General features: G+C 36.0%; 2 protein-coding genes across 10 annotated transcripts in view; one reads left to right on the top strand and one right to left on the bottom strand.

The window, feature by feature from the left end:
• Positions 1–17,189, top strand: part of Dennd4c (DENN domain containing 4C) — a 96,194-nt gene extending 79,005 nt beyond the window's left edge. For 5 of the 9 annotated variants that reach the window (XM_048783898.1, XM_048783899.1, XM_048783901.1 and 2 more), the window contains 8 exons: positions 1,987–2,169; positions 3,188–3,383; positions 6,084–6,329; positions 7,316–7,433; positions 7,723–7,755; positions 12,504–12,654; positions 15,216–15,280; positions 15,575–17,189. In XM_048783898.1, coding sequence (XP_048639855.1) covers positions 1,987–2,169; positions 3,188–3,383; positions 6,084–6,329; positions 7,316–7,433; positions 7,723–7,755; positions 12,504–12,654; positions 15,216–15,280; positions 15,575–15,711 — 1,129 coding nt within the window. In that variant the 3' untranslated portion in view covers positions 15,712–17,189. Of the gene's footprint in view, positions 1–1,986; positions 2,170–3,187; positions 3,384–6,083; positions 6,330–7,315; positions 7,434–7,722; positions 7,756–12,503; positions 12,655–15,215; positions 15,281–15,574 lie in introns of those variants that run through there. The other 4 variants (XM_015502570.2, XM_015502569.2, XM_048783900.1 and 1 more) reach the window with 2 other exon arrangements.
• Positions 17,190–19,283: 2,094 nt separating this feature from the next.
• On the bottom strand, positions 19,284–22,383 carry Rps6 (ribosomal protein S6). Its single transcript, XM_015502568.2, has 6 exons — positions 22,232–22,383; positions 21,569–21,700; positions 21,026–21,236; positions 20,759–20,905; positions 19,533–19,690; positions 19,284–19,421 (listed from the first exon to the last, which is right to left on the bottom strand). Exons 1-6 carry the CDS (start codon positions 22,235–22,237, stop codon positions 19,326–19,328), a joined length of 750 nt encoding a protein of 249 aa, XP_015358054.1. The 5' UTR covers positions 22,238–22,383; the 3' UTR covers positions 19,284–19,325.
• Between the last annotated feature and the right edge of the window lie 1,524 nt (positions 22,384–23,907).

The following is a 23,907-nucleotide window of genomic DNA, read 5'->3' as shown; positions in this document are numbered from 1 at the left end:
TGGGATTACAGGTCTGTAGTATAATTTGAAGTCAAATATTATGATCTCTCCAGAATTGCTTTTTTTAGTTAGAGTTGCTTTGGCTCTTCTCTGTCTTTTATTCTTCCAAATTAATTTTAGAATTGTTTATTTTCTAGTTCTGTGATAAATGTCATTGGTATTGTGGTGGAGATTGCATTGAATCATTTTAACAACATTAATTCTGCCTATCCATGAACATGGGAGGTCCTTTTACTTGTGTCATTTTCAGTTCTTTCTACAGTATTCTATAGTTTTCACTTCCCTGGTCAGATTTATTTCTACTTTGTTTTTGTTTTCATTTTGAAGCTATGGTGAATAGAATTGATTTCCTGCTAATTTGAGGTTGTTTTTTTTTGGGGGGGTGGGGTGGGGTGGGGTGCTGGGGATTAAACCCAGGGCCTTGTACATCCCAGTTCATTGAATGTTTTTGATATTCTTTCCTTGGAAGAAATTAGTAATTTTCCAACCTCATGAGTTGTGCTTTTGTGGTCTTGTTTTGAGAGTTGTTCACTCTCATTTTCTCCTGGAATATCTTTTCTTTTCAGTGCTGAGCCTTGTGCATGCTAGGCTAAATGTTATATTTGGCTCTTAAGATGATCTAGATTCCACTTTCATGGGTGATGGTAGAAATCCGACTTTTATTTTTTTCCATATAACAAGCCAGTTATCTTAGTATCATCTACTAAGTAACCTATCCTTTCCTCACTGATACATGGTGTCACTTTTATCATATATCAAGTTGCCATATATACTGTACTCTAGTTGTACATTTCCTCCCCAACACTCTATTTTTTATTACTCTATTTGCATTAGATCACATTAGATTTATAGATTAATTTGGTGAAAATGTTTCTTTTATTATTAATTATTTATGAACATAGTATATCTCTCCATATTTTTCAGATCTTCTTTAGGACTTTTAAAGTATTTTCCATGTGCCTTGTAGGTTTTTGTTTAATTGTGTTTTTTTAAGCTATTGTAACCAGAATTTTTTTATAAATATTTTGTCATTAGGGTATACTGAAACACTATTTTTTTTCCCACCCCAGTATGTCATTGTGGAAAATTTCAAGCTTACAGCAAAGTTTAAAGATTTTTGGAGAGGATGGAGAGTGCTAGCGATTGAATCCAGGGCATTGAGCATGCTAAGCATGTTCTCTACCACTGACCTACACTGCTAGCTAAAGATTTCTTTATTTTCATTGAATATCCAATGTCTACTCTTGAATTCTCCAATTTATATTTTACTGTACTTGCTTTATCATCCAACCCTCCATATCTTTATCACTCTCATAGACTTTCTCTAAAGACTTCAGTATACATATCATTAATTACTAGTCAGTATTACATACAATAAAATGTACAACAAATATTAATAAACATGCCATTTGTAAAGCAAATACATTTCTGCAAACCAAGCTGTGTTCAAGATACAAAGTATTATCTTTACCTCAGAAAGTTCTCTAACGTCCTTTTAGAGGAGCTATAAGACCTTACCCAATTTTTACCCAAAGGGAAAATGAAAGAGAGAAGTTTAAAATAAATAAATAGAGCAGAAGTGACTAGAGACCAAAATGGAGATTTTTAAGTGGGGGAAAAAGGGGGTATAACTATCAACAATTACAGGTTAACATATTAAAATGTTTCTTTCTTTAAACTTAGGAAATTAATAAAGTATTTTGCTTTCCTTCTTCCTAGTTTTCTTCAATAGTTCTCAAAAACTGAAGCAATCTTATGTTGGACTACACTGAACTTTTTATTTAAAATTTTTAGGGCAGGAGGAGAGAAAGAATAAGATCAGGAGTGTGTGTGGATATTTAAAACAGACAGTATTTCCCTTATGGATTGTCTAATGTATTAATGATTACTTTACAATATAGTAATTTTAAGTATGTTAAAATTTTGAGGACTCACAGATTTTTTTAAACAGGATTTGTTGTTGTTGTTGTTCTCTTCCATATTTAGCTTTTTCTTGAAACCAAGTACCTCTGGTGACAGTTTACAAAGTGGCAGCCTTCCTCTAGCAAGTGAACCCTTGGAGCACAGACCTGTATGCAGTTCAGCAGAACCTGAGTTGATTAACTTTGTGGATTTCCCAAAACCTAAACAGACCATAACTGAAGAAACAAGCTATGCAGTTGAATCAAGGTATCATAGAGTGCAGCGAACTCTATAATAAATTAAGTACCTTTGTAAGAATTCTGTCTTTAAAGACATCCAGACTCTTGTAGGTACAAGTTTTGACATTAATAAAATTAAATCTTCCTGTTTTTTTAAATAAAAAAATTTTAGTTGTAGATGGACACAATACCTTTATTTTACTTATTTATTTTTACATGGTGCTGAGGATCTAACCCAGTGTCTCATACACAGTAGGCAAGAGCTCTACCCCTGAGCCACAACCCCAGCCAAATCTTCCTGTTTTAGTACCACTTAATATTTAAATATCTAATGAATGAATCTGATGGTAAAACATTTTTGATCTAAGTTTAGTTTTTTTTTTTTTTTTTTATAGTGGTCTTTTACAAAATGAACAGAAAAAAATATTTTTCTTGTTAGTGTAATCAGTGCCAATTTCCAGAATATTCTCTTCAATGTGAAGTATAAATTTTACTCTTGAATATTATCTGAGCCAAACATTTCTTAAGAGACTGTTGTTTTGTAAGCATTATGCTAAGTTCTGAGAATAAAAAAGTAACTCAGAGCTGGCCTTTATCCTTAAGTGGATCATGGCATGATAGAGATTAAATATCTCTCCATGAATCTACTGTACCTGTTTGTATGCAATATATTTCTAGGTGATTTTGTTTAATAAAGATGAAATAACATTTGAATAAAGTGAATGGGTATTTAGTTTTTTAAAGTTATGACATATATCCTCTTCCCAAACCTTACCAATCATCCATTTCATCTGTTTTCCTGACTAGTTTTACAACATGTTTGAAAAGAACTTAATTCTTTTGGGGGAGGCTTTTAAGTGTTCAGGTGAGACAAGTGCTCTACCACAGAGCTATACCTTCAGCCTGAATTTAATTCCTAAATGGCAGTGTTGGTTTTTCTAGGATATTTAATAAACTCAAAACTCATTGTAGAAAAATACTCTTATCTCCCCAGATTTACATTATTTTTCAGAACCAACATAGCATTTATTCTTTATTTTTTAAAGCGATGAAATAAAGAAAATCAGTGGAGATGTCCAAACTGTGCAAGTGCCATCTGTGCCTAATAGTTTATCAAAGCGAAATGTACCTTTGACTCGAAGTCACAGTGTTGGAGGCCCTTTGCAAAACATTGACTTTTCCCAACGACCATTTCATGGCATTTCAACAGTTAGTCTTCCAAACAGTCTGCAGGAAGTTGTGGTATGTAATAATGTAATCATGTTATGTGCTTCTTGTATGTATGCATTGGAATAGTACATAATTCTTGTGTGGAAGACTCTTTCTTCCACTCTCTTTTATTTTTTGGTGGTTGGGGGGGAGTAGGGTAACTGGGTTTTGAACCCAGGGACTAGCACAAGATAGGCAACTGTTTTACCCTGGAGCTATATTTCCACCATTTTTATTTTATTTTTTGAGCAGAGTCTTACTAATATGCTCAGGTTGGCTTCAAATTTGCCATCCTTCTGCTTGCAGGCATGCGTCTCCTTCCAGAGGTAGACTCATTTTAATAACATGAAGTGACAAATAAAGAGTTTTCCATAAACAAAAAACTTTTTAAACTTTTAAAAACTGAAAATTTAAACTGTATATTAAAAATTAGCAGAGGAGTGTAATGACTCCCTTGACCTAGCTTCAATACTTTTCAGCCTATAGGCTTTCTTCTTTTATGCAAGCCCTCACTTAATTCCCCTTTCCTAGATTGTTTAGAAAGAAATTTCAAACAACATATATTCTGATTGTAAATATTTCAGTATGTAACTCTAAATAAAGAGGCATTTAAAAAGCACATGCCTTGTAATCCCAGTGGCTCAGGAGGCTGAGACAGGAAGATCGCAAGTTCAAAGCCAGCCTCATCAATTTAGCAAGGCCCTAAGCAACTCAGTGAGACCCTGTTTCTAAATAAAATATAAAATATGGCTGGGGATGTGGCTCAGTGGTTGAGTGCCCTGAGTTCAATCCCTGATCTCACTCCCAAACCAAAAAAAATTTATCACAGTGCCATTATCATACCAAAAGACCCCTGCCCCCAAATAAATAACATTATCAGGTTACTCTGTCTTTGTTCAGATTTCTCAAAAGTATTAAATTTATGTGCCTGGAGTTGGTTTGAAGCATAAAGGTCAAACTCCATGCCTTGTAATTGTTAGGGTTTTATCTTTTTAAATCTACAGATTCTTTTTTTTTCCCCTTGAAATTTGTTTTTTGGTAAAACTAAGTCATTTGCCTTTAGATACTAGTTTTCAAAAATTCTAATTTGGCTAATTGCAAATCTATAAATTAGTATCTAAAAACTTCTCAGATTCAGGGTTTTTAATATTCATGTGTTAAATTTTGCAAGACAACTTCATAAATGGCTGTATATTCTCCTCCAGTAGGAGGCATTAGTAACTATTAATGTTCTAATGCCTAGATAATTGATTCATTGGAAACTGTAAAATGGTGATAGTCTAATTCTGTCATTTCTTCTTTATTAAATGGAATATATCTATAAAGAAAAACTGCGTAATGTCTTCTGTTTGGTTTTCTAAAGATGCAAAGTATATTGGGAAGACAGTTTTTAAAAAAGAAAATTGGGAACTATAGTGTTTTCCACAACATATCAGTTAATTTGGGAGAATAGGGTTTTATTATTTTTTTAAATATATTTTTTAGTTGTAGATGACACAATACCTTCATTTATTTGTTTGTGTTAATGTGGTGCTGGGGATCAAACCCAGTGCTTCACACATTCTAGGCAAGCACTCTACCACTGAGCCACAACCCCAGCCCCAACATAGGGTATTATTATGAACTTCTTTTTAAAGCATTTTTGTTTGAATCTGTTGCTGTTTAGCTGGGCCTGGTGATGTGTGCCTGTAATCCCAGCAGCTTGGCAGAAGGATTGCAAGTTAGAGGCTAGCCTCAGCAAATTAGCGAGGTGTTAAGCAACTCTGTCATGAGATGCTGTCTCAAAATAAAAAATAAAAAGGGCTGGGAATGTAGCGCAATGGTAAAAGCACCCTTGGGTTGGATCCCCAGTTTCCCCCGTCCCCCACAAAAAATCTATTTCTGTTTATGTCTTTATTGATGTTTGTATTATTTCATCTTTGGCTTATTAATCCTTTCTAGTAGCCTTTTTGTAAGATTTTAAGACTTCCATGCTTTCTTATATGACAAGATGTTACATGCTCATGTATTTCTTTTCCCAGACCTAGAATCAGCCATTTCTTGGTTCCCTTTTAGAGGGAAATGCTATTCAGAGACTAGAGTCTGGATACTAAGGTGCTCATTTGTTAATTATTTGGTCATAAATATTTGTATAACTTCTGAAGTCTGGGTTGTATTTTTTTTTTAATTCCTTATTTCATTTGAATTGTACAACTGTTCTGTAATTCCTTGTTTTTGTTGGAATCGAATATGAGCTAAGTATAATTTTAAAAGTAGCCAATGACAGATGTTTAAAAAAATACTACATTTGTTGTAGTTATGAAAATTAGATCACACGGTTTTTGGTGTGTGAAACGCATATATGAAATAGGTGAAATGCATATATGAAATAGGTGAAATGCAAATGTTTCTTATTAAAAATAAAAAAATGAGTCATACATACAAGCTATTGTATTTACTAACATGATTGAGAAGCTCTATTTTAAAGGAGCTCTTTTCTTTTTTAATAAAAAGAAATAAAGGGTCTGTTAAAATACGGACTCTTAATTTTCTTTTGTAATAATCTAAATGTAACTAATTAAGATAAAGTGGTCTTTTGTTTAAGGTTTTTTTCATTCATTAGGATGTTCTACAGCATGTAGCAGTGGTTCTGAAATCTGATTTTAATGAGATAAATATAATCTCACTGAAAAGTATTGTTAAACATACAGAATTAAGTAGATAATATTCACTTTTTTGTATTTTCTTTTTAAGGATCCTTTAGGAAAAAGGCCCAATCCTCCCCCTGTTTCTGTACCCTATTTGAGTCCTCTAGTGCTTCGTAAGGAACTTGAATCTTTGCTAGAAAATGAAGGTGATCAGGTGATTCATACATCCTCTTTCATCAATCAACATCCAATCATTTTCTGGAACCTTGTTTGGTATTTCAGACGTTTAGACCTTCCTAGTAACTTGCCAGGACTTATTCTCACATCTGAACACTGTAACGAAGGTATACAGGTAAGGTACTAACTTTGTACTTATAGTACATTGGTATATTAGGATGAGGCTTATCTTCAAGCTACTGAAAGTATACAGCAACAGTAGCTTAACAAAGATTTATTTCCCTCTCAATATAAAAGTTTGGATAGGTGGTCCAGGGATGGTACAGTGTTAGGAACCTGAGATCCTCTTTTTGCTTAGCTATGCTTGACCTCCATGTCCAAGGTTAGGGAAAAAATGGATGAAGAAGAGTAATTCTTCTTTATTAAAGTTCATGGAGTTCATAATATTTCCACATGTATCCATGCGTTCAGAACTTCTGGTCATATCTAGCTGCAAAGATGAACTGTCATTTTCCCACCTGAAATTCTCACAACTTTATTTGAAAGCTCTCATATTATTTTTATTTTTCAGATGATATAATTAAAAGTTATATAAGTGATTTGTGTAAGGTCACAGGCCTAATAAGTGATGAAAACTGCTACCTGACGCCCAAAGCACTTCTTCCGCTTGTGTTAAGATCCCTGGTTCCAGTGGAGACACTGAGCTCCTAGCACTCTTTTATCAAATTGAATATTGAGAGACAACACTCTCTACATTTGAGGCACAACACAATCTTAAATAAAGTATTATAAAGTCTTAAGTTGACTCATTTATTCTGAGTAGTAATTGAAGCAAAATTAGCTGATAAGATAGTAGAAACTCTTACACTTTGTCTTACCTTAAAATTTGTTGTAATGTTGTTAACCTCTCACATGACCATGTGACAGTTACCAAGTTGACATTCCAGTACTTCACAGAGAAACCTATATGTCAGAAAATAACAAGGACATTTATCATTAGATGTTAATAAAAATTGATGTCTTTTTTTTTTTTTTTTTGCTCAGAATTTTAGATCTAGAGTTTTGAAAGAATTCATCTGCTTTATATATAATCAAGTTTCACTAGGTCCAGTGGTAATGATTATGCTTGGGATGCTAATATTTTTTATTGATCTCTTTTAGCTTCCTTTATCATCTCTGTCCCAGGATAGCAAACTTGTCTATATTCAACTCTTATGGGATAATATCAACCTTCATCAAGAACCAGGAGAACCTCTGTATGTCTCTTGGAGGAATTTTAGTAAGTAAAATAGAACTAAAAACATAAAAGTGTTAATACATACAACCCAAATATCCTTTCATAGGTAAATGGATAAGCAAATTGTCATACAGTTCATGCATATGGTAGGATATTATTTAGCAACAAAAAAGAATGAGAAGGAATAGAACTAAAGAGATGATGAAAACAAACTGTTGTGCTTTGTTTTTAAAGATTTAATTAATTCAAATTGATTTGTTATTATACTGACCTGTTTAACAATGTCAGGGCTCAAGTGTGTTAAGGAATAATTTTTTTTTTTTTTTGGTAGCTTGTTTGTTGCTGGGAGCCATTAGCCAAGTAGGTATGACAATTTCCTTGTCAGCATACCCCATGTTGCTTAGTGGAAGGACTCGTGGAAATAGGACATTTTGCAGTGACATTGCATGTACGTGACCTTGCTCAAGGACCAACCCGGTTTAGGAGTTTAGGGCGTTCCTGGTTTAGGACTATCCGGGTTTAGGGTGGTTCCAGGTTTAAGATTATTCCTGCTGGGAATAGGGCGTATCCTGCTGCCTGAGTTCCCCTTGAGTTCTCACGGGATTCAGACAGTATTTTTTGGGAGATAGAAGCCCAGTGGAGGTGGATTTGGGCAGAGAACGTGGATTTCCCCAGAACGTGATTGTGGACGGCTGGTGTGAGTTCAGGAATAAAGAGTTGCTGTTTGAATCTACAAGCTGTGTGGTGGCTCGTGATTTTGTGCCCAGCCAGACTGCGGCAGTTTGTTAAATACTATTTTGGGTATTTTGAGAGTAAATTCTACATAGTAGAAAAGTATTTTAGATGTGTTGGTTTAGGATTATAATTTCAGTTTAAATGGGTAGATATAGTCTAAAAGATTCTGGCTTCATTTTCCATCTTTTATATTTAGAACATATTATTATAAAAGTTTAAATGATCATCATCCTGTGTTTTGAAGCATTTTGAGTCATTAAGAACAATGCAACTGAGCTGGGCACGGTAGCACATGCCTGTAATCCCAGCAGGAAACACAAGTTCAAAGGCAACCTCAGAAATTTATCAAGACTGTAGGTAACTTAGTGAAACCCTGTCTCAAAATAAAAAATAAAAAGGACTTGGGCTTGTGACTTGGTGGTTGAGTGCCCCTGGGTTCAATTCACAGTACTCCACCCGCCCCCCCCCACCCCAAAAGAACAATACACCAATTAAAGGAGAAAATGGCATTAATAGGAATTTCATGGAAGAAAAGTTAAAGTGGCTTTCAGACTGTAATAGTGTGCTTGGGTCGCCATAACAAAACACCATAGTCTGGCATGCCTTAAACAACAGGAATTAAATTTCAAGAAATTAGCAAGGATCAAGGCTGGACTTCCCAGTAGGTTTGATTTTTCCTGAGGTCTCCCTTTTTGGCTTGCAATGGCTGCTGCCTTGCTGTACTCTCATGTAGCCTTTTTTCTGTGTAAATGCATGTATGCACACAGGCACATACCTAGTTTTTCTTTCTCTTCTTGTAAGAATACTAACAATCAGTCATATTAGATAAGAATCTCCCACTCTTTATGGCCTTATTTAGCTCTAATTATTTCTTTAAAGCCCCTATTTCCAAATACAGTAACATTAGTGGTTAGGGTTTCTATGTATGAATTTGAAAGGGTGGGGGCACAATTTGTTCCCTAACACAAACATAAAAAGATGCTCAATCACATTAGTTTTTACATTTTAGTGAAATATTACTTTACGTTTTTTAAAAAAAGAAAAGTGTAAACTTGTACCTATTGTCAGATCAGTCAGGGCAGGCAATGGCCAAAGGAGGCAGATTTAAAAGGGCCGCTGAACAGGCTTTATTGAGATATCACTCCTGGGCGGAACTCGATCAGACCCACAGAGGGGACAGGGGAAGGGTCTGAGGAGAAACCGCATGGAAGCTCAACCGGACTGGACTTTTATGGGGCTTACAGCAGGAAAGGAAGGGCTTGGGACAGGAAAAGGTGTTTCTAGGGTCCCTTGCCCCCTTGAAGTTGGTCAGGGGAGTTGGCTGAACTCCAGGATTGGCCAGGGGGGTCCTGTTGATTGACAGGCATTAGTCAGGAGATCTGGCTGATTGACAGGCGTTTCCGCTGGCATCTGATTGATGTTCTTTTCCGGTGCAGGCTGCTTTGTTCTAAGTTGCCACTAAGTCAAGATTGAAATGTGGGGGGAAGCCAAGCATAGTGGTGCATACCTGTATACCCAGTGACTTGAGGCCAAGGCAGGAGGTTACAGGTTTACACCCAACCTCAGCAATTTAGAGAGACCCTCCTTCAGCAGCGTAGCTTGATGCTGTCTCAAAATAGAAAGGTCTGGAGATGAAGCTCTGTGGTAAAGCACCCATGAGTTCAAGCCCCAGTACCTACTCCACCCAAATGCTGAGGAAAAGAACACTGATAAACTGTTAAAATTCTAAAATGATTTATTGTGGGACGAGGTGGCCGAGTGGTTAAGGCGATGGACTGCTAAAATGATTTATTTCTGAAGAACAGTATGGCAAACATTGTCTAAATTTAATATGTGAATGTGTTTTAACTACTCAGGAATTTTAGTGAGACAACTCTGTTATAGAAATACAATGCACAATAATGTTTACTGTGGGATTATTTGTTATAATGAAAAACTTTACTATAAATATTCAGCAGGAGGCCGGGTGTGGGGGTGCATGCCTGTAATCCTAGCAGCTCGGGAGGCTGAGGCAGGAGGATCATGAGTTCAAAGCCAGCCTCAGCAAAAATGAGGTACTAAGCAACTCAGTGAGACATCCTACCCTGTCTTTACATAAAATACGAAATAGGGTTCAGGATATGGCTCAGTGGTTGAGTGCCCCTGAGTTCAAATCCCAGTACCCAAAACAAAACAAAAAAACATAAAAAGATGAGTTCATACTTTCTAGGATGGCTATAATAAAAACACACACACAAAAAAATAACAAGAGTTGGTGAGGATGTGGAGAAATTGGAACTGGCATACATACTGATTAGGCTATAAAAATGGTGGACAACATTTCACAGCCTTCAAAATGGTAAGCAGAGTTACCATATTCCATGCACAAAAACTTATACACAAATGTTAGTAGTAGCATTTTTCATAACAGCTAACAAATGGAAACAACTTAAATTTTCATCTTATAAATGGATAAAGTATGGTATATCCACACAATAACTCCCCCACTTTTTTTTTTTTTTTGGTGTGGAGGGACTGGGGATTTAATCCAGGAGTGTTTTTACCACTGACCTACATCCTCCAGCCCCTTTTAATTTTTATTTTGAGATAGGGTCTTTCTAAGTGCTTAGGGCCTTGCTAAGTTGCTGAGGCTGGCCTTGAACTTGCTATCCTGCTGTCTCAAACTTCTGAGTCAGTGGGATTACAGGCAAGTGCCACCATGCCCCACCCTATACTATGGAATTTTTTGGCAACAGAAAGAATAAATTACTGATATGTGCTACAACATGGGTGAATCTTGAAAATATAATAGAAGAAACAAGTCACAAAAGAGCCTAGACAGTATGATTCACTGAAATGAAATTTCCAGAATAAGCAAATTTGTAGAGACAAAAAAATAGATTAGTGGTTTCTTATGGTTATAACTCTGTGAGTGTACTAAAAAATCAGATTGTATGATTTAAAAATTATTTCTCAATAAACCTGTTATTTAAAATATTGAGTTAATGGGGGAAATGGTAGTGTTGCTTATTATATTTGGATTGGGTTCCAAAGTCACAGTATAGCATGAAAACTATTCAAAGGTCATCACTTAGTGGGAAAAGAGCTAAGATAGAAAACCATAGCAGCCAGGATTTCCTTTTGTTGTCATATTAGAGAAAGGTGCTAATTCTTAGAAGTATTACTATTTTGGGCCAGAAACGGTGGCATATCCCTGTAATCCCCGTGACTGCAGAGGCTGAGGCAGGAGGATCCAGAGTTCAAAGCCAGCTTCAGCAACTTAGCAAGGTCCTGAGCAACTTAGAGAGACCCTGTCTCAAAATTAAAAAATAGAAAGGGCTGGGGATGTAGTTCAGTGGTTAAGCACCCTTGGGTTCAATTTCTGATACAGAAAACAATAAAAACAACAAAAACTAATTTATTTTAGGGCTGGGATTGTGGCTCAGAGGTAGTGTGCTCGCCTAGCATGCGTGAGGCACTGGGTTCGATCCTCAGCACCACATGAATATAAAATAAAGACATTGTGTCCACCTATAACTAAAAAAATTTTTAAAAAACCTAATTTATTTTAGAGCTATATTGTATGAAAAATGCAGTATCACTTTATGATAGCACTCAGAATGAGTTCAAGGAGCTATATTAGATACATATCCCCATCTTATGCTAATATGGGTATAAATAAAATTGTAGGATTCCTGGAATTGCCTGTATCATTAAAGTATTCCCCTTTTCCAGGTCAAGTACACATTTTGAATTTGTATATACTTGATATTAGTATATGATTCAATTCCATTTCTACTACTGAAAAACTTTTTATCATCTATGAAATATAAGATCTGTAATTTTTTTTCTTTTTCTTGTGGTACTAGAGATGGAACCCAGGAACACTCTACTGTTGAGTTATATCCCTAGCTATTTGGTTTTTATTTTGAGAATGTCTCACTGAGTTGCCCAGGATGGTCTTGGACTTGCTGTTCTCCTGTGTTAGCCTCCCAGGTTGCTGAATTACAGGTGTGCAACACTGCACCCAATTGTATTAATGTTCTTAATAGTTCTGGATGTTATATAGTTATATATATAGTTATATATATTAAGTATATATTAAGTATAATATATAGTTATATATATTAAGATTAGATTGCTATTTTGAATAGAAAATACCAGGCTTAGTCAGGTAAAGATTATTCTCCTACATAAAGATATTATGAATTATGCCATAATAACCATAATATATAATTTTATTTGTATAATATGTACAATTTTTATTTTTGGAATTACATAATGTTATTAATAAAGAGGGAGTTCATACTGGGTAGACAAATAGTGACAGAATTCTGGGGGAAAAAAATTCATTACTAATTGGGAAAAACTTATTCTTGTTTATTGTGTCCTTTTTAGATTCTGAAAAGAAATTATCCCTCCTGTCAGAGGAACAACAAGCAACAAGCACTTTAGTTGAAACTATTAGGCAGAGTATTCAGCATAATGATGTTCTTAAGCCTATCAATCTGCTGTCTGAGCAAATGAAGCCAGAAATGAAAAGACAAAGGTAATATCCAAAATTTTTTACTTGGTGCCCTTGATTTTCTGTTTTAAAAAATATGCCTTATTTTTAAAAATACCTTGAGTTGTAAAAGAAATGCTTATTGCCAGATATCTGATTGTTTTGATAAGTGCTACCTGAATATATATATTCATAATTGAGCACAAATACATAATAAAAATTTCTGATAGAATTGATTGAATTTTAGGAACTTATTGATGTCTAAAATGTACTGTTGTGTTTCGGAAGCATTACTGATCGTCAACAGAGACTTCTGTGAATTTATTAACATTGATATATATAGGTACTGCTTGGTTAGGCCCTGTGATACCCACATATATTTTCTCATTGAACCTAAAGGGGTTAAAAGTAAAAACCTTTTTTTTTTTTTTTTTTAAGAGAGAGAGAGAGAGAATTTTTAATATTTATTTTTTAGTATTCGGCGGCCACAACATCTTTGTTTTTGTATGTGGTGCTGAGGATCGAACCCGGGTCGCACGCATGCCAGGCGAGCGCGCTACCGCTTGAACCACATCCCCAGCACTTAACATAGTACCTAGCACAGGGTAGGTGCCTAAATANCCCTTTTTTTTTTTTTTTTTTTTTTTTTTAGGGAAAAAACAATTTTGTACATGGGATGGAAAAATATAAATTCAAGACTTACGGATAAGGGTTAGCTCTATCACTCATTTCTTTAGAAAGTTTATAAGAATATCCAGTCAAAACCAACAGGGTATCTCCTTTGAAATGTCATCTGTACGGATTTCCAAGTATTACTGATGGCTAATGTGCTTCAATCAATACTCATTCCCATCTCAGCGTAAGTGAATTTTGCAGAGGAAGTTTTGGGAAAGGGGACACAATTATATGGAGTATTACTAATGTTTCCAGAGTCCTCTTAAAGTCTCCTTACTCAATGTATCTCAGAAGTTATAGAGAAAGATTTGATCATGAAAATGGATGGATCCACTTGTAATCTCAACTGTTAAGAGATGTCCTCCTCAGTCTAAGGAGGAGCTTGCTTCATGCATCAGTAGTTTACAGCAAGAAATTAATACTAGAAATGTCATGTTATAGTTTCTGAAGGTTTTAAAGAAAGCTGTGTGAGATGAAATTAGAATTAGCATTACCTCCTAATTTTTTCCTTTTGTAAATCAGTTTAGTTCATTAGTTTCCCCCTCATCTTTGCTTTTAATTGCTTCATGAAGCTTTTTTTTTTTTTTAATTTTTTATTTTGTATACTGGGGATCAAACTGAGGGGTACTTCACCACTGAGCCACATCCCCATTCCTATTTTGTATTTTTTTTTTTTAAGAGATAGGGTTTTACCAGTTGCTTAGCACCACATCATTGCTTAGGCTGTCTTTGAACTCAGGATCCTCCTGCCTCAGCCTCCAGAGCCTCAAGCTTGCACTACTGCGCCCAACATGAAGCTTATTTTTAATGTTTCATTTTTTGATATTTTTAGGTGATATATCCTTTTCTATTGGATTAAATAGTTAGGAGACTATACCACCTTTCTTTCACATTGTGTCCAAGGGTTTTAGACCCATGTCTGACTTGGAAAATTAATTTCTTACTTTATTGAGTGGCAAAATATCAGAAAAAAACTCTGTTTTTTAAAAGTTTTAGTTAGAAATTAAATTGTTTTAATATTACTTAAAATGTTTTTTAAAAATTGTGGACTGTGAATGTAACTGTGTAAAGCACTTGCCTAGCATGCTCAAGGTGTTGGGTTCAGTCTCTAGCATCAAAAAAATAAATCAGCTGGGCATGGTTTCACATGCCTGTAATCCCAGTGACTTGAGAGTCTGAGGCAGGAGGATCACAAGTTTGAGGCCAACTTCAGCAATTTAGTGAGACCCTGTCTCAAATAAAAAATAAGAAAGGGGCTAGGGATATGGCTTACTGGTTAATCACCTCTGGGTTCAATCCCTAGTATAAAAGATAATAATAAGCAAATAAAAGCCATTTTTGTTTGTGGGTAGGGTTTTTTGTTTTGTTTACAGTACTGAGAATGGAATCTGGGAGTTCTGTAGCACCACACTATATATTCAGCCCCTTCTATTTTTATTTTGATTTTGCTAAATTGCTCAGGCTGGCCTCAAACTCACCTGTGCCACCATGCCCAGCCATTTTTTTTCTCCAATCAGCTGTTTTTAATTGTGTATGGAGTGAAGCTTTAAGTCCATTACCTCCCCCCACCCTTTTTTTTTCCTATGGGTGTGTGGGGGTCTGTGTGTGGTGCTAGGAACTGAACCAGGGCCTTGTGCATGTTAGATAAGCACTGTACCACTGAACTACAACCCATCCCAAAGACTTGCACAGTTTGAAATACTTACTGGACACTGCAATATTAACACAAAGAATTCAGAGTACCTTTCACTCAGCATCCTTCAAAGATCTCATATACCTGTAGCATATCCAAGCCAGGATATTTATATGAGTGGGTACATAACTAGATATTTGGAAATTAATGTTTTCACTATTAAGAAATAAAATCGTATTTCTGTATATATTTTTAAATGCTATTTGCCATTCACTTTTAAAATATATTTGTTTTATAGGAGTTTATACAGAGAAATACTCTTCTTATCCTTAGTGTCTCTTGGAAGAGAAAATATTGATATTGGTAAGTTGGTTAATGAGGGATTCCTCAGTCTTAATTTTATTTACTAAAATGATTTTTAAAAAATTTATTGTTGGGCTGGGGGGTGTAGCCTAGTGAGAGATCACACTTGCATAGTGTGCATGAGGTCTTGGGTCAATAGTGCTGTTTAAAAAAAAAAAAAAAAAGTAAATACTTGCCTTTAAGTGATTTCTACCTTAAAATATGTAGTTTAAACATAAATATGACTCAGTACCATTTCAAAATGCATAATTTTTGCTTTGTTAACAAATTAACATTTTTGAAAATGTCTTTCAGAGGCTTTTGACAATGAATATGGACTCGCATACAATAGTCTACCTTCAGAGGTTCTTGAAAAGTTACAGAAAATTGATGCTCCACCAAGTGTTAGTGTGGAATGGTGCAGAAAATGTTTTGGAGCGCCTCTCATTTAAAGAGATTCATTAGAATTTTGATATAGTGCTGGAGAATAAATTGAAAATATCCAAGGTTTTTCCGCATCCTAGGAATTGGTGAAAACTGAAATAACTCTTGGGGACAATATACAATGAATTGTAAATAATATTGAATTATATCAAAGTGTAAAATCTCATTTAAATGCCCTGAAGTTTATTGATATTGAAGATTTTCAACTCCTGAACTGTTTCTCTGCTTCTGCTGGAACTGTTTTGGATTTCTCTGTATTTGTGGTAGTTTTATAGAAACGAGAAACCATTCATCCCAGGCATTTGTTAATATTTGAAGCTGTTGGGTTTGGGGAATGGGAAATGAAACTTGCCTAACCCCGAACAAATGAAATATCTTAATTATAAGAGCTACTACTTGTGTATGACTGTAAATGTGTAGGGTTGTGTAGGTATGTGTATATTATAAGTGTGTATTTATTAAAACTCTTAGATTGCATGTTGCAATAGTTTTCTGAAAGGGGTCTCATTGTTAAATAAATGACTACTACTAATCTCATTTGTAGTCAAAATTACCTGATCTGACTTTAAATTTAATATATGCCTTCATCTTTTTAATTATGTATTACCTTGCTTAATGGATATGTTGAATATCCAGGTACTTCCTTCATCCTCTTCCCATGTTAATTTGCAAAGGCTTTAAAATTAGAAGTCAAACAGTCAAAATGAAATTAACTAAAGTTCATAACTTATGAAGCTATTTGTAAGTTTTGAGTTATGCTGAAAATGCAAGTGTATATTGTCTTAGGTCCTGAAGTCTTTGTTCAGGCATGTAAATTGTTGCTGTTGATCACCTTTTGAAACCTGTGGGATAAACTTGCACTGCACACTAAAGTTTTATTGTTGTACAATATTTAGATTTATATGCCTGTGATTAAAAATGTGCATTTGTAAATAATTTTTTAGGTTGAATCAAATTAAGTCTTATAACTTTAAAGCTTGAGTTTGTTGTCACTAGTTTTAAGTAAATTATGGCCTCACTTTGACATTTATCATGTTTTTTTTGTTGTTGTTAAAAATGCCCATTACAGTAAGTTTGCCTTAATTCTGCATAGTTTAAAAAGCAAGTGGTTTTATGTGTGCTTTTATAATTATGCAGACTAAATCATTTGATACACACAAAAAATTTACTTTCATATACTAAAGAGCACAGAATTTCCCTTCTAAAATGGTATAACCTTAAAAAAATTAACCATCTTGCACCATTTAAGGGTGAAATTTGACGTACACAAAACTTTTAGTCTGAATTTATTATGAAAGGGCTAAGTGAAAAAACTAATCAGACATTATGTAAATCTACATTATTTTCAAAAATGCATCTTTTGCACTATCTCGAGTGTAAATTTTTGCAACTTACAACTTAACACTTATGGACTGAATAAATCTTTTCATTACCTTGCATATAAAAATAACAGGCTGAATAAAATAAAAAATATTCTTAAATTTGCTAACTTGTCTGTTATGTTTTTAAGGCTCTTGAAATCTGTTTAGTATGAATCTTTGTGATCATTAGAATTCCAATATCGTTTTGCTGTTTTATTAGTTTGAACTAAATCATTACCAAAGTGCACTTCATGTTTTAAAGTATGCTGAAGATATCTTTACATTTATATATAACCAGATCAAATTATAACTTTTTTAAAAAAAAAAAAAAAACATTATTTTACAGTACTGGGGATTGAATTCAGGTGGGCTTTTCCACTGAGTTATATATGCCCAGTGTACCTCTTCCATCATTTTTTTTTAAATTTTTTTAGTTGCAGAGGGACACAATATCTTTTTTTTTTTTTTTTTTAACATGGTGCTCAGGATCAAATCCAGTGCCCCACACATGCCTCTCTGCTGAGCTACAACCCCTACCCTTTTTTCCCTAAATTATGACCAGGTTTTGCTAAATTGCCCCTACTGGACTTGAACTTGCAATCCTCCTGCCTTGGTCTGCACTGCTGTATCTGGCTTTATAACATAATTTAGTTATATCTTAGAACCAGTCTAACTCCTTCAATTTAAATCTGCAGGGACTAGTTTCTAGTACCAAATCTCTAAAAGGCTTTGTTCAGCACCTACACAAAAAGAGCACCTAAAAATGGATATGGCTCAGTCATTAAGTATCTCTGAGCTCAATTCCTGATACCCCAAAAAAAAATTTACAGGGAAAAAAAAAAAAGCTATCAGATATCTGAAGTATGGAAAATTTTAGAAATATACTTTTGGAGCACTTTAACTTAATCCTAGTGATCGCTAGAAATAATCTTTCAAAATTAGTTGTTTAGCCAAGTCTTATGTTTTGATATGTGATTTATCTTTATGTTGATCATAGCAACATGCATGGTTGATGTATAAGCATAAATAGGGTAGCTAATATAATTCTTGGTACACAAATTTAACACTATTTTTTAAACAAAATACCTGTAGATTCTAATCAGAAATACCCAACTAATTACCTAGAAAACTATAGAGGAGCCAAATGTTTTTTCATGGTTATTTGTGTTCCTTAAAGAAAGCTGGTTATTGCCTGGTGTGATGGTACAGTCCTGTAATCTCAGGTGACTCAGGAAACTGAGGCAGACTTGGAAGTCTGAGGCTAAACACACAAAAAAAGGGCTAGATATAGCTCAGTGGTAAAATGCCCTTGGGTTCAATCCCCAGCACACACAAAAAAGAAATATCCTGTTTTTTTTTTTTTTTTAAATGTTCTATGCATCACAACCAGGTACTCTCAACACAGCAGAACTCTTAGTAACAGAGTATCACCTTGTGATTATCCCATTATTGTCCTTTTAGGAAACTTAAAATTCTTTGAGCAAGTCATAGGAAACCAGAAATGAGTTATTGGATTCACTTAGCTGATTCAATGTACTGTACTATAGGAAAATACACCTCTTGTGCCTTCTTAAGATACTGCTACCCCAACCTGGATGTAGTGGCACACATCTGTTAATTTTTAGCAACACTGGAAGACGAGGATGCACAACTCAAAGTTCAAGGCTCAACTAAGTGAAGCCCTAATCAGCTGATACCCTGTCTCAAAAAAGGGTTGGCAATGTGGCTCAGTAGTAACTGACCCTGGATTTAAACCCTACTACCAAAAATAAATACTAGAACTAAATAGGTCAGTTACTGTGGAAACGAACCAGTTTAGCTTTCATGTGTGGTGCAGGAGACTGATATAAGGGCCTGCTGCATGCTAGGCCAGTGCTCTAGTGGGCCACAGTATGCCATCCTGCAAGTGTTCCTTATATTGGGAGTCAACTCCTTATTACTCAAAACAACTTAATGGTGGTAGTTTTTTATTTACCTTAAGTTACGACTTTCTGCAAAGGTAATATTTTAGTTATATCTTAGAACCAGTAATCCTTTCCTGAGCCACTCATCTTCAAAACAGAAACCTTTGCTGGTCAACTAGTGTCATGTCAGTCTCTGAATTTAAAGAACATCATTTCATGCATCTCCTGTAAGCAGACTTTTTCCACTGCTTCCCTTTCTGACGTGTTTTTCCATCCATTTTCTAGTCATGTCAAATCAGTAATGACAAGTCAAAGTTTGAAGGTCTGATCTTATTTATTTGTTACTGATAAAAATTCTTATTTTTGACTGGACTCAGACTTAGAAGTAGAAGCTCTCAGAGAAGACAGCCTACGTCTCTTGGCAATCTGTTCCTGGCGTTTTTCTTTGGCTTCCTAAAGAAAATTAAAAAAAAAAAACACAATTAAAACTTTGTCTAGGTGAAAAACACATATAGAAAAAGCCAGTCCTGCTTCACCCTACCCCCAAATCTTATTAAGACTTACTTTCATTCTCTTGGCCAAAAGTTTGGCATATTCTGCAGCCTCTTCTTTATTCTTCTTAGTACGCTGTTTCTTCAGAGCAATACGCCGGCGCTTGTGTTGCAGGACACGTGGAGTAACAAGACGCTGAATCTTTGGTGCTTTGGTCCTGGGTTTTTTACCTAAAAATTCAAATGACTGAAATAATTCCTCGAGAATACTTTATTGAGTCAGAGTATAACTTAGAAGGCATGGTCAACATGCACAAGGCCCTGGGTTCCACCCCCAACATACATAAAGCTTCTCAAATGTAGTTTTAGTTCACAGTCGCTTTGTGGAAGTGACACCTCAGGATCTTAGAGTAAACGTTCAATTATTCAGGCTCTGCTAAACAGTTAAGCCTATACCTTCCACAAAAGACAGGTGCCATCTTAAAAACACGTCTGTCAACTAGATCGGTTTCTACAGATTGGGTTTCCAGAGGTGTGATCGTGGAGAAGTGCCACATTTGCCAATTACATTTTCTGCAACATAAGCTTCCTAAAGGTAGACTGTCAATTCATACCACATCCCCAGCACTTAACATAGTACCTAGCACAGGGTAGGTGCCTAAATAGTTGGAACTATACACTAAGTACAGATATCCTGAAAACCAAAATCCAAATTATTCTTTTTCCAGATGTGAAGAAGACAACGGGATAATTCTATCCAATGAAAATATTATACCTTTGACTGAAGAAACAATAATGTTATGTATGTATCACTGATGTGGACCTCAGTGGTGATGGCTATGTTGCCCAACATATAATATGTATATGTATTCTTAGAATTACCAATTGCAAACGCTTGTTCCTTTATATTTAGGAATAAGTATTTTTCTAATTTTCACAATTTTATTATTGTTCTTCACATTTCAAAGAAGGAGTCAGAGGACCAGAAATTTAATCAATTTCAGTAGATTTTAAAAAAAAAGCATCTATTTTTTCTATAGGCCAAAAAAAAAAATCCCTCAGAATCTCTAACATATCAAATGGGTGTTAAGGTGAGAGTACCTTCAGAATCCCATAATTTTTCAACTTTCACATCATTCCTAAGCCCAAAAGCAATGAATTTAAAGTATGTTATTTTAAATCAGACTCCAGTTAATGCTTACACTTCAAAGGAACAAATTCTACTTTCTACATGCATGCAAAATACCAGTGACAAATTCCTAAAAATTAAGCAAGTCCAAATTGCATAATATCTCCTACCTTCCTTGTTTAAGGGTTTTCTGACAACATATTGGCGGACATCATCTTCCTTAGAGAGATTGAAAAGTTTGCGGATTCTACTAGCTCTTTTGGGTCCCAGTCTTCGAGGTACAGTAGTATCAGTAAGTCCAGGAATATCCTTCTCTCCTTCAAAGAGAAAATTAACAGAAATATCTTAATCCAACAACCTCCTTATACTGCAAATGAAAAAGTATTTGGACAAACAGCTTTAAGTCAATTTCAATAAAAAGCAAACATAAACCTTACCTTTTTTTACAATAACCAAGTTGAGAACGCTCAGATTGGCATCCACAATGCAACCTCGAACAGATTTGCGCTTTCTCTCTCCAGTTCGCCTGGGTCTATAACATGAGTGCCCCTTACTCAGTAGTAGGCGAACACGGCCATGGGTCAAGACACCCTGCTTCATGGGGAAACCTTGTTTGTCATTCCCACCACTGATTCGGACCACATAACCCTGCAGGAAAACACCACACATGTAACATTTCTATTCCAAATTTATTAAATTCAGTGTTATGGCCTTTACTGACCCACACCTCTTTTCTACAGAAGTGTAATTCAATAAGACCAATTTAAACTTCTGATCAAAGTTTTGTCTGTATTTCCAACTTGTCAAGTAAGTGCATTGGCAAACTCATTTACATACTACAGAACCCCATCAGGTGATAGCTCTACTTCACAAAGTGATAACCCAAGTCAGAAAACTAAAGCAAACCCCATTCCAAACACCAATTCCCAGAGCGTTTACTCTCTTAAAACAGTCGTGACAATGCCACAGTTAACTGTTACCTTCCATTCTTCACCCAGAGCATCCGCAGCAACTTCTGTGGCCATACGCTTCTCATAAAAAGTACGAAGTTTGCGTTCATCGTCCACTTCAATGAGTTTCTGACAGCCAGTGGCTGGGAAGGAGATATTCAGCTAGGATTAAAAGTAGAAGGAAAAATTAAACAGGTAACTGCAGAACTCCCCACAACGGCAATAACATCACAAGCCATTCAAGCCAATCTCAATCAGTAATATTTGGTGATTTTACTCATCATAACCCCATGTTAATGATGCACGCCAAGCAAAACACTAACAGGGCACGTTTTCCCTGCGGCCCTGAGGAATGACTGCGAGGCCTAAGGCTCCCGTCATTACCGCCACCGTACAGGGAGCCCGACTTAAGTAAAAGAGAGTTATAGCAGGATAGGTCGAGCACGCCGCCAGCATCTGTCCCGGCTGGGCGCGGGAACGCCACCATGGCGCTCTCAGGACTACACAACTCCGGTCGTAATCGTCCGCCATCCGCTTTCCCAAAGAGCTCTGGCCCAAGAAGTGCACACGTTATCCTGCCTTACACCCTTCTCCACCTGGAGCCCGGACCTTGGTGTGCTGGGACTGACGAAGTGTTCCAAGGTTCAATCCAAGTTCCCGAAGCCTAGATCAACACCCGCCACAACAACCTACCTTCATCTTGGAGCAGCTGATCGCCCACAAGGCGCCACGAAAAAGAGGCCCGGCTTCCGCTTAACCCAGGTCACATAGCGCTTTCAGCACTCGCGAGATTAGCAGATGCCTGAGTGAGCGGAAGTGAACATGCACTTCCGGGGCGAGGTTAATCAGCGCGGGGAAGGTGAACTCGCTGGCCTGCTTGTCCGATGAGGCGCAACCTCTTGTGAGAGACCCTTCACTGCCTAATTTTGTGCTCTCGCCTGCACTTTGTAGCTGGGTCACTGCGGAGGCCCAGCTCCGCCTCTGACAGTCTTTATCTGGTGCTACCAAAGGCTGGACCAGAACTTGACTCCTCTTGAACTGTGTTGTCTTTCGGGCTCTGACTGGAAGGTTTCCAGTTCCGGGCGTACTCTTGTGCTGATACCTCGAATCACAGCAAGAAATTCTGAAAGCAGCGCTTTGTTATTCCTTGAAACACTGGGTCATCCGCTTGGCTTCTCTAACTGCTCTGTAATCTTCTCTTTCCTATGATAGAATGACATCCCAGTCCCTCTGTCGCATAATCAGCAGGCACGATTACCCCAAGTCCAGACAACCGTCGGATACCTCCAGAAGTTTCCCTGCTTTCTCTCCTGCCGCTGATCATTTTCTTTTTTGGGAGTGGGGGTGGGAGTTGAACCCAGGGCTTCCATGATAGCTAAACAGTCTCTTCCACTGAGCAACATTTAACAGCCTCTGCGATCTTTTCCAAACGTAAAATTGCTTGACTTCTCTAATGGAAGTGTTCGCTTTTGCTTACCCACTGTACTTAAATACTGTCAAACTCCTTACCGTGACCTCATAGACTTTCCCGTCTCAAACTCGCCTTTTGTCACCAGCTAATGCTATGGAGGATTCTCAGATTAAAGGTACCTTTTATGAGAATCCTAACCACACTACTTGAAATAGGACTCACCCTTATTCTCTAGTATAGAACTATTTTCTTTTATAATACTTAACACGGTTCCCCATAAACGATTTGTTTATGATCTGTCCTCTGTACTCATGTCTTTTCTTCATTCTGATACACTCAAGACGCAGCTAACTCAGTAAATATTTATTAAATGCTTATAATCCCGCCTCAGGTGTGCATTAGTTTCATGGGATGTGGTATTATGGAACGAGCCAACAGAGGGAGAATAAATGAAGTAAATCTTCAAAAAGCAATGGTGTAACTCAGTAGTACAGAAAGAATGTAGAGAAAAATATTGTACGTTTGATTAGTCTTCCAGAAACATTCCTAGGAGAATAAGGCTGGGAACGCAGGTGATTTAACTCTGAAGCCCACACTTCTAATCAGTTCCCTGAAGGAAATACCATTTATTGTTTATTACATTGAACCTCTGTACTGTGTTCTTCAATGAAAAAAAAAAAACAAAAAACTGCATTTTAAGTAAACAAAAATAATTTTTGTTTTCCAAGATTATTACACATTGTCTTCTTCCATATCACAAAGTTTTTGAGTTTAGGCCTGATTCAGATTCAAAGTGGAAAGATTCTATGAAATCCTATTTTGTCATTGACATTAATGTAAAGAATTTTTGTGAAATTGTGCATTTTAAAACCGATTTAGGTAAGTAATCTTTTTGGTTTTGAGGTGACAAAATTGACATGACAAATTTTCATATTTTTACTTTTTTTTTTGCTGTGCA

The sequence above is a fragment of the Marmota marmota genome, unplaced genomic scaffold (assembly GCF_001458135.2).
Source record: "Marmota marmota marmota unplaced genomic scaffold, marMar, whole genome shotgun sequence".
Taxonomy (NCBI): Eukaryota; Metazoa; Chordata; class Mammalia; order Rodentia; family Sciuridae; genus Marmota; species Marmota marmota.
This window is presented reverse-complemented; position numbering and strand designations above follow the sequence as displayed.